The sequence below is a fragment of the Xiphophorus hellerii genome, chromosome 19, assembly GCF_003331165.1.
Source record: "Xiphophorus hellerii strain 12219 chromosome 19, Xiphophorus_hellerii-4.1, whole genome shotgun sequence".
NCBI lineage: Eukaryota > Metazoa > Chordata > Actinopteri > Cyprinodontiformes > Poeciliidae > Xiphophorus > Xiphophorus hellerii.
This window is the reverse complement of record NC_045690.1, coordinates 13,560,249-13,574,241: the sequence shown is the minus strand read 5'-3', so window position 1 is coordinate 13,574,241 and position 13,993 is coordinate 13,560,249. Positions and strand designations below refer to the sequence as shown.

General features: G+C 37.3%; 1 protein-coding gene across 1 annotated transcript; it reads right to left on the bottom strand.

Moving 5' to 3' along the window:
* Nucleotides 1-5,496: 5,496 nt before the first annotated feature.
* dio2 (iodothyronine deiodinase 2) lies at nucleotides 5,497-12,998 on the bottom strand. Its single transcript, XM_032547519.1, has 2 exons — nucleotides 11,498-12,998; nucleotides 5,497-7,581 (listed from the first exon to the last, which is right to left on the bottom strand). Exons 1-2 carry the CDS (start codon nucleotides 12,050-12,052, stop codon nucleotides 7,006-7,008), a joined length of 1,131 nt encoding a protein of 376 aa, XP_032403410.1. The 5' UTR covers nucleotides 12,053-12,998; the 3' UTR covers nucleotides 5,497-7,005.
* Nucleotides 12,999-13,993: the final 995 nt, after the last annotated feature.

The following is a 13,993-nucleotide window of genomic DNA, read 5'->3' as shown; positions in this document are numbered from 1 at the left end:
ATTATTATTATATCCAGACATGTTTTTGTAGAAGATTTGCTGTTTTTATTGCTGTGGATGCTTCTTGTTAACATAAAAGGCAGACAGTTGTTCTTTATCACTTTCCTGATCAGTTTCCAGTGACTGGCCCACTGATTTCCAAATAGTGATTTATGATTCAGGCAAAAGGATTAGTTGCTTCATCAACAATACCGACGGAAAAATGTAAGCTTTTACAAGTGCTTCTTAAGTTACCAGCTTTCCTTCCACTGTTTATGGCGAAACAAAGTAAAATATTTTTGACATCCTTTGTAGAAAAACATCTGAAGTTCACATGTGATCAAATGTAGAGATGTGTTTATAGGTAGTCACGGCACAAGATAAAAATTAAAAATGTGAAAATTAATGTATTGAAAGCAAGCAGTAAGATGTTAGTAGAACAACGCATTTGCTTTCTATACCTCCCTAAAACCCCAACGTCATTGTCAGGAGGTTCTTTACTTTCATTAAAAAACCCATACACTACTTTTACAAATGACACATTTTTGATAAATTATCTTTTTAATAGCTTCAAAAAGAACATTGAGTGAAACTGATTAATTAGAATGTGTTGACTGTGTGAAAGTTAGAAAAGTAATATTAATAGATAATAGTTAAAAATTAATTATGAAGCAAAACAAAATTTTGAAAATAGTTGAAGCATAATAATAGGGCCCCAAAGTACACGTTTATGCTATATTAATGGATTTATTTTAGAGTACAGTATGTTACAGTATGACATCTGAATAACTAAAAAAATATTTTTCTTCTTTTTTCAAGCTGGGTGCATGTTTCTTTGAAGAACCTCTTGTAGAAAGTACTTTTTTTCGGGTTACAGGAAATAAAATGTAATAAAAAATTTGCAAACAATTATATTTTTGTTCTGCAGAAAACTGATTAAAATGTTAGATGATACTTTCGACATACAGGATTATTTCATGAGGGAGAGTTTTTAAAGTTTATTTTCATTGTTATTTATTAAGATAACAATGAAAATAAAAGGTATAATTAATTCTTCATTAATTCTTCATTGTCAAAGGCATCAAATAGTGATATAAAATGTTATCTTATTTTTTTTACCATTCTTTAATCCTTTAGTGAGTGGCTTGATGGTTGTTCAGGAGGCTCCACTTCTTCTGCTTCTGGGTCAAGGATGCATGGTTGTGCCACTGTGCATCTGTTGGTAGCCATTTCATGTGTTGGAGTTGCATGTGTAAACATTGAGTTAGGAGGTGTCCCCAGCAGTAGCTCATTTATAAAATAATGACATGGCCCGAAAACAGCACATCCCTTAATAAGCTCAAAACAGGCGTAACTGATCTGGTGAAATCTCATCTCAATATCTGAGAATAATTTTGTGTATTACATGTAATGAACATGTTTTATATAGCCCACAGACCTATTCTAGTTTGAATCTATGCAAATATAATTGTGAATATTTAAATTATTAAGTACAAATGCACAGATATTTATATAAAACCATAATGGAGGAAATCTGTTTTGCATGTTTTCGTCTCTCCGCTGACACTGTGTTGCTAATTTGTGTCCTTTCTTGCAATGCTTCTTTTCATTGTCACTCTTCCAACATTACTGGGAGTCTGGCTGGACTCTGTGTGCTTCTCAGGGGTAAGGAGACAGCCGGTTTCCTTTTAAACACTGGGTGTGATTGCCCAGAATCTGCAACAAAAGCTTCTTTTTCAAACACTGTCAAGGGAAGGCTGTCGTGACCTGGATTCGTTGTCACAAATATCAGATGACAGCTTCGGGGAGCAGAAGGGCGAGATAATGGAAAATTAGAAGCTTGGAGTAATATGGGAGAACAATACTGGTGAGTGGAGCTGGACGGGTGCCTTTCCAAATGTATACACTTCCACATTTTATTATGCTTCATATATTTTGTTTGTCCTAGACTAACTGGTCAATTAATCAGAACAAAGGTTCAGCTGAACAAGAAACCAGGGTCCACCAGAAAATAAGTTTTGAAGCTAGTCCCTCACCCTCTTAGGATTAGACTTCACAAAAAGTCATGTTGCTATCATTTGCACAAAAGAAGAAATTGCAAAACAGAAAAAATAAATCAGTAAATGATTTTTATACTTACTTAAATATTTATTGACTCTAGATTGTCATGTTGTGTCTTGCTAAATGCATTTACACATATCCATCCATTCTTGGATTACATGTTGCAAGACATTCTAAATAACACATTGACAGGATTTGCATAAATTGTGAATTAATATATGACTAAGATACAATATTTGTTTTTGCAAAAACCAGTTGCAACCTCTGACTTCTTAGATGGCACTTAGATTTGTCAACAGCTCTTAAAACTAGAATGGACAAGAGAATTATTTCGGAATACTTTGTTAATCTATTCAATTGATCCTTTGCACATGATGTCACTCTCTTCAGAACATGGTCCACTGGTCAATCTATCCACTCTTGTAAACAGACAGTTGGTAGCTGAAAGTAAATTTTATTTAGTTAATTTCATTGTAAAATGATCCTAGGCTGCTGCACAGTTGGCTGCACAAACAAATAAAAATGCAAACCAAACTTTTCATTTCATCATAAAACTTTTTATGAGGAAATAGAAGCAGGGTACACTTCTATTGTGCCATCAATGTATCCAGATACATTGACGGCATCTGGATTGGATCATCATACAGTGTAGTCAAACAGAGGAGTATTCTACATGTTGGAAGAAATGAAGCAACGAGGAACAATAGCATCCAGGCCAGCATGTTTTCAACCAGTCACAAAGTTCAGGCTCAGCAACCGCTTGGGGTTACATCAGTGTTCTTCGCAAAGCTCATTTCCATTTCTTTAAAGGCAGCATTAATGCAGAAATGTAACACATGCTGCTTTCTGAAAGACCAGACCTCTTCTAGAAACTTGTATACATTGGCAAACCATTTTCTGTTCACATTCTAAAAGGCATGCTTTAGAAAGAAGAGGAAATGCCTGCCGTACTGATGTTTCCCCAGCAGAGAATGTTGGAGAATTTAGAAATCCCAAATGGCATAATGAAACTAAAACATGTCTAAAGGATAAATGGGACAAAGTAACATTTGAAACTCCTCAAAAATTCTAACTTGGGTGTGGGAAGATTGCAAAGTGGAAAAAGCTGTTTTGAAAATAGCTATTTAGATGACATAACTGAAAACAAAGTTCCAAACATTAGTCTCTTAATGTGGATGGGAGGACAACATGTTTATTGTCGCATGTCTTAGTAATGGTTTGAGATTAAAAAAACAAAATAGCTCAAAGATGACGCATCAAACGTTTTCAAATCAAACATTAAACTTTATTTTTCACCACTCGTCTTTTCCCCATTTTACATATAAAAATAAGTGTTACACTTAAACAGAGATGGAAACCAAAGCTGTCTGCATGAGACTGTAACACGAGACAGAACTTGAAAATGAAAACAGATGCAATGAACCTGCGACATGATGACAAAGTGTTGTCTATTATCCAACCAGAGACTGAGCCACTGACTCTTTCGTCAAAGGTTTTCATTTGCACATCTTTATCACTGTGGGCAGAGCAAACCATCTGTCCGAAGAAAAAAATTCTGCCTGGCTTTGTTTCATATTCCTTCATTTCTGCCATCTATCCGTCCATCCTAACATGTAGAGAATACATAAAAAAAATCTCTTTATTTACAGGTAAGAATTCTACATTAGGAGCTGAATAAAGGGAATTCTGAACCTGTAAGCTTGATGGTTTTTATTGCATCCTAGATTAAACTTTTTCAACCTAACTCAGGAAGCAAGTTTCGGTCGCTGGAATACAAATCACCCTCGCCTGACTAAAACATCTGCAGCAATCCAGTCATCTTTAAGACATCCTGCAAAACATTAAAATGTTCTATGAAGGTAGCATGAGTTGCATCAATATATGTCTCTACCTGTAATCTTGCAGGATAATTTACAAAGGTTTGGACCAGTTAATGAGTCAGTTTTCATGTAGTTCAGGAGGCGTTGGTAGTCACGTTAGTGCAAAAGATTTTTCTTGTTATAGTTATTTGGCAGTATGTCTGATCCTGAAGCAAAAGATAACATATATATATATATGAATATATATTGCTTAAAGTGAGCTGTTAACACAGGAGTTTAGTAGTTTGATGTCCTTTTAAACCTGAACTGATTGTCACATCTCATATACCTGAACAAGTGTAATTTACAGAGGTAAAAACAGATGGTCCTGATAAACTGTGGTTTATCTCCAACAAACAGGGAAAAATTTGCATGCCTTAGTAAATCTTTCTCTGAAACAAAATAGATTTAATGTGGCTTTCAAACTAATCATGTGACCCCTTTAATGCAAAAGTGCTAAAACAAAAGGCATCTGGGCTTCTTTTATTTTTTCTTCAAAAGATTTTTTTCCTTGTTTCCTCAAGAATTCCAGGTGCTTTTCTGTTCCAGAATACAGAACAGATATTTGATCTGAGGTCAGTCTACTGCAGCACTGTTTGCTCTGTAGCATCACAACAACCATGCTCGGTCATGCAAAAATTTGCGCAGTAAATCATGCCTCTAGTTGTATTAATACTGAAGCAGTCCAGAAGTTAATTGCATGTTGTGAATGTTTGGAGATCTTGAGATAAGAATAAAAGCTGGACGGATCAGATTTTTCTGACTGATACTGATTTCTAGTTTTCTTTATGGCCTCACCTGCTAATTCTGAGAACTGCAAAACACAAAAATAGCACTTTTTGATAGTGATTGTAGCATGGAACCCAATACAGAATTTTGGAAGAAAAATATTAACCCCATTTAAGAATTGTAGCATATGTCAAACTTTTATCAGATGTATAGTAAATTCAATAACAATGAATCAAAGTACCTGCGTTTTTAGACTAAAGAGTTGTTAGCTATGTTGCCTGTAATAAATACATTTAAAATTCTGACTTCTTTTTAGCTAATCTGTGTGGAACCTTGAACATTTATAATCTTTGGATCAACTTTATTGGTGTATCTTTAAAACACACCTGTTTTTAAATGTTTTTAGTGTAATCTTTCCAGACTAACGTGCTTTTTTTCTAAAGCTGTGTCTGACATCCAGTACAAAGCCATTTTATTCAATCAATGATGAGGATTTAGGTAGTAGAGCAAAACACTATATCTTGTCCCAATCATCATGCCTTGGTCAAATCAATATGTGCCACACAGCAAATGCAAAAAGACTGCTCAAATAAATACCCCAGCACCTTAAGTCCCCGTGAATTCCCTTATGAAACTAAAAATATTCCTGGAGACCATTGTTGGCTGAAAACAGGAGTAGGGGGAAGTAGATCTGGGACAACTCAATTCATCATCATAAAGGCTCAGCACTGAATTCACAGGGGCAGTAAAAAGATCTGGTAGGAAATAAATATATTTATTTCCTACCAGATGATATATATATATATATATATATATATATATATATATATATATATATATATATATATATATATATATAATCCTTTAAAGTTATTCTAAAGAACTTATGTTAAACTTTATATTTGATGTCCATCACCTAAATACCAATGGCATTTTGGGTTTTACTTGGCATAAAACACAAGCTACAAATGTCCACCATGTTAACTGAAAAATCTGCTTCTGTTCACTTTTTGAGTAACCCTTAATGTCTGTTGCTGCTGTTATCCCCCTGATTTTCCCTTTGCTGGACAATAAAAGCTGTTTCTATTCTATTCTAACTTTTCATGCATGCTCAAAACCCTCCATGACTTTCCGTGATCCATTCTTCTCTAACGGGGAGCACACTCACTTCTTCATGCTTGCCTGGCCTCACCAACACCCTGTAAAGATCACCTACTTTTAGACGGATTTTTGCGCCGCAGCAGTGTCTTCGTCCACTGTTGAAATGTTACAAAGTGGTAAGTTGGATCTACCTTAATGTAATGCTGTAATTCCAAAATTCAACCAAATCTCTTTCCAAACCCCCAGAAATCATTCAAAAGACAAATAATTTAAAAGGAGTCCCTTAGTCAAATAAAAATGTGGTACAACCTATAACTGATGAGTAAATGTACCAATAGCTTTTGTCATGCCTAAATAATGCCAATTACAAACAGCTTTTTTTAAGGTGATCCTCATAATCAAGTCTAGTCCAAATATAATTCTCAGTATTGAGGTATTTCAAAAGCCTGAACTTTCTGCATAATTCAACCTGTGGAAATCGCTCCAAAACAGCAAGGCAGGTAGAAGTGTTTCTAAATGTTAGTGAACACGGCAAAGCATCATGTCAGCTGGAGGAAAGTTTTAATTGCCAGATAAGATTAAAGCTGGGCTTTATGTTTTAGTTAAGCTCACATGGAATGAAACCAAAAGCACACAATTACCATCCTGAATCCCTGAGGTGGTATTAAAGTAGTGGAACTAGGAAATAAAATACAGACAAACCATGAAGACCTGTGGCCCTAAGCTAGATTTGCTTTTTAAACCAATGGAATAATGTCCTCTGCATGCAGTTATTGTATGAAAGAACCCCATTTAAAATAACAATGGGATGAAAAGGAAAGGCCACATTGAGTCAAATTTCTGCCACATTAAATCTATTTTGATTTTATATCAAAACATGATTGAGAACATTGCTGTAGCATGTCCTGCATGGAAAACCAAGAAGGTAAAGGTGCAGATAAAAGTTGATTTGTTGGAATAGTGCAAAAAACATCTAACAAAGATGTAAAAAATATACAATCCTTCTAAAAATAATCACAAAATCTTTTTTAAATATTTTCAAATTTGGAAATTAGTGTTTTTCTTCTTAAAACATGTTTTTCAGCAGCAAATCGGTACAAACGCGGACAAAACACACTTGGTGTGTATGAAAACAAAAAAAGTGCTCTGCAGTTCCAGAAAATAGTTGTTTAGAGCCCAATGGCTGACATCTTTATGACAAACTTTTTTCAGTTTACCTTATACAAAGCCAAGAGGCTCTGTTTTCATGTGTCCTCTGTCATGTCATTCATAACTCCTACCGTCTGCCGTAACTCTGTTCCAGCCACTGCCTCACATCCTTCAGGTTGTAGAAAAATGGTCCCTTTCCTCCCAGGTAGGCGATCTTCCTTTGGTGCACTATGCAGACTCGTTCATTTGCCACCCCGTAAGCCACGTTGGCATTGTTATCCATGCAGTCGGCCACTAGCTGGCACTGTGGCGGTAGGGAAAAGTGATCGATGAGTTGGCGTGCAGCTCCTATTCTCTCCTCAAGGTTCTGGTGTTTTCGGAAACTGAAAGAACAGGGCCCCATGGGAGGGGCCACCCAGCCATCGGCAGGATGGGCCTCATCAATATAGACCAACAGGAAATCAGCCACGTCGCTAAAGTCCTCCACAAGCTGCCGGAAGGCAGGCAAGTGGCTGATGAATGGGGGTCAGGTGGCCGAGCCAAAGTTCACCACCAGAGGGCGATCTGATGACTCGAAATCCAGAAGGCGACATTCACCTCCAGTCTGGATCCTTGACCCATATGGGACAACAGTGCTGCTCCACCGAGGTCCATCAGGAACCTTCACCACCTTGGAGTTTGGTGCCTCACAGCCAAGTTTCACCTGAGGAGGTACAAATACTAATATTTATTTCTTATAGACAACAATCTCTGATTCAATCCTATTCTGTGTGATCATAGGTCTGTATTACACTTACACTATTTCACTGCAGTGTTTTGAACACCGTTTAGGTCTTTGAACACTGTTTAGGTCTCACTTGTGTCACATATTGGAGTATCTACCTTTTAGTTGAGAAGAAGCTGAACTAAAATATGAATCCATGGAATTAATAGTGCAATTAGCTATTGTTATGAGATGTGGATCATGACTATAGGAACAAGATCCTGGATACAGGAAGATAAAATTATGTTCCTCTGGAGGTGACCGGCTTTGCCTCAGAACAATAATGTCTTGTTTCAGGCCACTATTGCCAGTGTTGGTTATGTTTTTGACATTTAGTTCATCACATCTAAAATGGTTCAACAACAGGCCTCTGCAGAGCTTGATGAAATGCTGAAGAAATTATTTGGCCATTCCCAACACCTGTGTTGGTACAGGCAGTAATCTAAAGAATGTTGGACAAGGAGCCTTGACAACTCAAGTTGAACATTCCTGCTTTAGAGCTGAAATTAGAAGCTCCTCCAAAGGTGTTAGCAGAGGTGGTCCAAGTATGTTCCACTGGGTGAGTCGACCATGGGGGAGAGCCAACACTTATTTGAGGAACTATAACTCCTTGTGACATCAGGATTCATTGGGATCCACCAAAATGAGCTGGAAAATGTCTGGGTTTACCTGCTGGGCCTATTACTACTATGATTTGATCTTAATTTAGAGGAAGAGAATGAGTGGTTGGATGGACAAATAGAGTGTATTCCTGTAGGTTTTATGAAGGTATTTAACATTCAATAAAAGTCAGTCAATTCCGGAAAGGAATTTATTTGAGAATGGCTAAAACAGACCTTCGTGGGAAAACCTGTACAAAGAAACCACAATGTAGGGAAGCTGAGATGAGAAAAAACTGCTGCAATCACAAGGGATGGAAATTAGACCAGTGGAAACTATGACGTTGATTTGATGTATCCAGATGTGAGATCCTCCACTGCAGCAGAAAAAAGTAGATGGACTGTGTTTGTATAGCGGTTTCCACTGTCAAAAAGCTGCGGGGCTTCATTGTGCCATGGCTAGATGTTCATAGTAAAAATAATAATTCTTTGCTATTGATGAAAAGGTACTAGTTCCACTGTCAGATTATTTTGCTTCTAAGAACACATTTTTCCCATAATTAAAGTACTCTTCCGAAAATTTATTTGTAATTTTGACTTGTCTTATTTCAATGTACTAAGATATTTGCACTAGAGACTAGACTAAAAATACTTGGTAAGATTTTGTGTTTTTACAGTGAGCTCAGAATATGCTAAAATTCTTTAAGGAATGGTTTTTGTGACTGTTTAGGTTCACAGAGAAGGATGTGCTAAAGTTGGCTGCTTTAAATAAAAAAGGTTCAGCACTTGTGTTTACAATAAAATTCCAGATGTGGCATTCCATGATCTGGAAGTGCTAAAAGGTTAAATTGGCTTTATGGTGTCAGTGGTGTAACTGGAAAGGGCTTCACACAAATAAAAACCCTAACACCTTTAAAATATGCTAAGGGTAAGTTTTAAGATGTATCCTGCTTGAGAATATCTGGATTTATGGTAATGATTAAGAGTTCAAACTAAACCTGTCATCATGACAAACAATACTGATGCTTAAAAAGTAGTGTCATGTTGTGTGGTCTGTTAATCGCACAACACGTGATTAACAGACCATGTTGTGAGTGTTTCAAAGTTGAGAAACTGATTAAAATACCCATATTACAGTGCCTTGCAAAAGCGTTTATTAACATGCAAACCAGGATGCCCTTAACATTACAGGCTCAAAAGATTCTCAATGTTCTCATTCCATAGAACACTATGTTCAGGCTAAAGTTCAGTTCAAACACAGAGTGGAATGAACTGGACTGGATACAGAAATGGATCATTGTTTATGGGTGATAAATACTTCTTTTGCATTATGGATATGAATCTGTTCTGGGTTAAGAAAAAAACGCTGCATATACAGAGTGTTCTCAATACTTTGTCATGCCACAATCACAAATTTTAGTGAATTTTCATAGAAATGCATGTGCCAGATCAACACAAAGGTAGCACATAATTGGATCCATAACTTTTAATTCAACATCTTAAAAGTTTGACATGGACTTGTATACAGCTCTTTTTACTCTGAGACCCCTACATAAAATCCACCACAAATAATTTCCTTTAAAAGTAGTCTAATTAGAAAATAGAGTCCACCTGTGTGTAATTTAATCTCAGTTTAAATCCAGCTGTTTTGTGAAGTTTGCCAGAGAACAATGCCATAAAAATAAAGGAACACATCAGATATGTCTAAATAAAGACGTGAAGAAGATTGAAGGAGGTCAGGTAATAAAATATATCACGCTTTGGGCATCTGTCATAGTTCTGAGTCATGCAAAGTCATTCCTTCAAGAATGGTATAAGATGGCTTGTTTGCAGTTTGCCACATGCCATGTGGGGAACACCACAAATATGTGCAAGAACGTGCTCTGGTCAGAGTAGATGAAAATTGAACTGCCTGGCCAACATGCAAAACACTGTTTGGCAGAAATCTCCAGAATGAAACATGGTGGTGGTAACATCATGCTGTTTGGATGCTGAGGACAGGTAATGGTAGGAACATGGATGAAGTTAGAGACTGCAAAATTGGATGTAGGAGTGAAATTTTGTCATTGAGCAGAACAAAGACCCTAAACAGTCATTGAGCTAGAGGGGGATAATTAAGAGGAGAGGTGCACAGTATCATAGTCATCATGGAATATCAGTGTGTGTAATTGCACAGCTGCAAAGGACTGCTAGGACCCAAAATTTAGGAAAATACTATATTTCAAGCGCCAGACATTCATGTCCAGCATATTACTATTATATCTGAAAAGTTGGGTGAACTTTAACTGTGGCCGATGCCCATATCTGATGCAGTCATACTTAATAAATTGTAATATTTAAAAGTTTATTTACTAGTACCTCAATTCACTAAGTGAAACACTTACTGGCTAACAAACATTAGTCAGCATGTGGTTAATCTCTCATCACTAAGTGATGCAGTTAGTGAATATAAATTAACAACATACTCACTGTTTTCAAGCCATGTTTATCCATGATAATTATGACTGTTCTGATAAAACAACTGATAACATTAAGATTAGAATATTGCGTCAGCCCAATAAAGACATATCTAGTAGAGAAATGTGAACTTAATGAAAATTATCTTTAGCACCTGCATAAGTTATTTTACTTTTAATCTGACAAACGAGCCTCATTGCAATCCTTTTTTTTTTTTAATCAAGCATAACTGTAAATCTTCAGTTGATGAGACAATGAAACTCACGAGAGTTTTTTGATGATAAAACTAATGCTGAATTGTTTGGCTTTGGTCTCTTTAGAATACACAATACAAAGAGCAGGAAGCAATAATTACACAGACATATCACAAACAATGAGGTTAATTAGCAGAAGGTCTACAACATGAAGAAGGTGGGAGGGTGGTTAAGATGAACCTTTTACAACATAAAATTCAAATTTGTAGATTTTATCAGAATACAAAACTACACAGAGGGAATAAGGCTATTGGTGAGGAAACTATGTTCCAGGTAACTGCACTGGAAAACGCAGATTAAAATCAGCATAGTTAAACATAATCTTTAACCGTTCCATAAAAATAAAAATAAAAAATCTTGTATTATCTTATCAGGATGACTTATAATGTTATTTTTAAAAAAAACCCTTTAAACTTTGTGCAAGAAGAACTGAAATTTCCGCGGCGTTTTGGCTGCTGTGTCGCTACCACAAACCTGAAGGCTGAAACAACTTGTGCATAGTGCATCACCACAGAGAGCGATCCGGACCCGGGTCAGGAGTCTTACCTGTTTGTAGGCGTCCAGCAGGAAGCTGTTCCAGATGGAGCGCAGCCCCTCGGATGTCAGCATGCGGCGCCACTCTCCGCAGCCGGCGGAGTGCGACCGGCTCAGTAGGGTCACGACGCGCTTCACCAGCACTACGGAGTCGTACAGAGCCAGAAAGAGACAGTTGGAGAAGAAGCCGGGCAAGATCTGGAGTGTGACGAGCAGGTCTTCACTCGCACTTCCCATTTTCTCTTTTTGACGGTTCAGTGGCGAGGCTGAAGACCGCGGCTCTGATCTGCTGCCCTCATAGTGTCGGATCTGCGCCAGACTTTGCACCAGAACCCCTCTGATATCCAGCACCTCCCTGGAAAGGATGGACTCTGTAGTTAATGTTGAGCCCCACGGCTTATCTTTGCAGACTGATCCTGACGTCAGATTCGGCGCAGACCTCCAGTCTCCTCCTTTCTCTCCTCCCTTAGAGGCGTCCAGACTTACTGGATCAAACCACAGATTTCCTTCCTTTGTCCACTTTGTCCAAACACCCGAAGAAAAGATCTCATAAAAGAGGGTCTCCATGTTCCTAATCTAATTTTGTGGGCATCCACCTAACAGGGTCGCAGTGAAGAAATGTGAAGGCCTTTTGTTAAGATTGTTAAAGTTTTTGATCTGCAGCCATCTGCAGTTTGGACAGTTTGGTCCCAGCTTTTCCCGTCTACAAGGTGTCCTTTGGGGACAAAACATTCATTGTCACCGATGCTTGCAAGTCTGAGGATTGTATAACCTGTATGACCCTGTAGCAGAGACCACCTAGTGATTGGCAACCAACAAGCAGATGAATGGGTGCACCTGATAAAGGCTGGAGAATGTTCATGTCTTGGTTTGTTTTCAGACCATGTAATCTTTAATCAAATGATTGTTTTGTTGTGATTAAAGCTATTCAATATCATATCAAGGGATATTAGGTTATATTTGACATGTTTCAGGCTATTAGTGTCAATGGAAAAGATAATAAGATGCCAGAGACAGTATGAAACTACAAGTGAAGCCAACAAAGGATTATTTTTAGCTCTTGCCTGTTGCAATTACTACAAAAGGATTTCCTGATTGGTCATTTTTGCTGTTAATTGAGGTAGATTAGCTCAGACGAAGTAAAATAAGCTGTGATCATTTGTACATTTCTACTTGAAACATGATAAACTCCTAGCAATACAAAAAAAAAAGGCTATACTGTGTTCAGCACCTGACTATGCAATAACTGTTGTGATAAAAAGAATAAGCAAATTTCAGTCTCTAGATGAGCAAAGTTTGTACAGACATACCACAAAAATGTATAATGAAAGCTTTTACAAAGTATTGACAGTGTGTGCGTATCCATTTCAAAAATTTGTTTTGGTTTGCATGTGACATGCAAAACAGGACCAAATGCATGTCCCTGAATGTCAGATAGTTTCATTTGCTGCTGCCAGGTTGAGTTACTTTTATTTTGCTTTTCATTTACGTGAAATCAGTTATTAAACTTCAATAAAGCAAAGCGGCTCATGCGTATATGAATGCACAGTGCTTTGCAAAAGTATTCAAACCCTTTGAACTTTTCATGCTTTTGTTATTGTGTGTTTTTAACAGAAACTTTTATTCCACGGTCCAACATAAACTACTCTATAATTGCAACCAGGAATGAAAATGAAACATGGTTTGTAAAAGATTTTACAAAAAAAAAAAGAAAGAATCAGCCTGCTTTAAACTCCTACAAGCCTTTGTCCCTGACCTGCCAGCTGGTTATCTTGATCTTCCTGATGCTATTTGTTTAGTAATGTTCTCCAAAGACGCTCAAGGGACTTCACGGAACAGGCAAATTTATGTTGAGATTAAGTTGCACACCTGCTGGGTTTCCATTTTATCCACAGATTGATTGAATCACATTCCTCAGCATTTATTGCACCAGAGACGTCACAGATAAGAACTCAACCCTCCAATAAAACCAGAGCTGAATAGATAAAGGTTGTCTTTTGATGCCCAGCCTCACACAGAGACACACGGGTGAGAGGCTGGGTGAGCAGAGCAGGGGAGGCGAGGGAGAGGGGTGCTCTGTGAGGCAAAGGCTCGACTTGGAGACTGTAGCTGCGAGCGTTTAGGCACCTCCGAATGGCTGCCATGGGGATTTCTCAAACATGCATGAAAGAATCAAAGCAAGGTATTTGATAAGGGAAAAACATTACAACATGACATAAAGCTCAGAACACACAGATTTTACAGAACACTTCCAACCCCATTTAACTTTATTAATAATTTCATTGATAATACATTATTAATCATAATTATTAATAATTACATAGCCTTAACATTGATTTTGATTACTAACTCACTGGAGAACTCTATTACTTTTTAGGTGAAGTCTGAAGGAAGATGTTTTCTCTAGATATTCTTAAAGGGTGGAAAGAGTTCAGGGTAAAATATAGACACTTCACTCACCATGCCTGCTGGTGGTCAGAGAACCATGACAGCTTTGCCTCTGTCAGA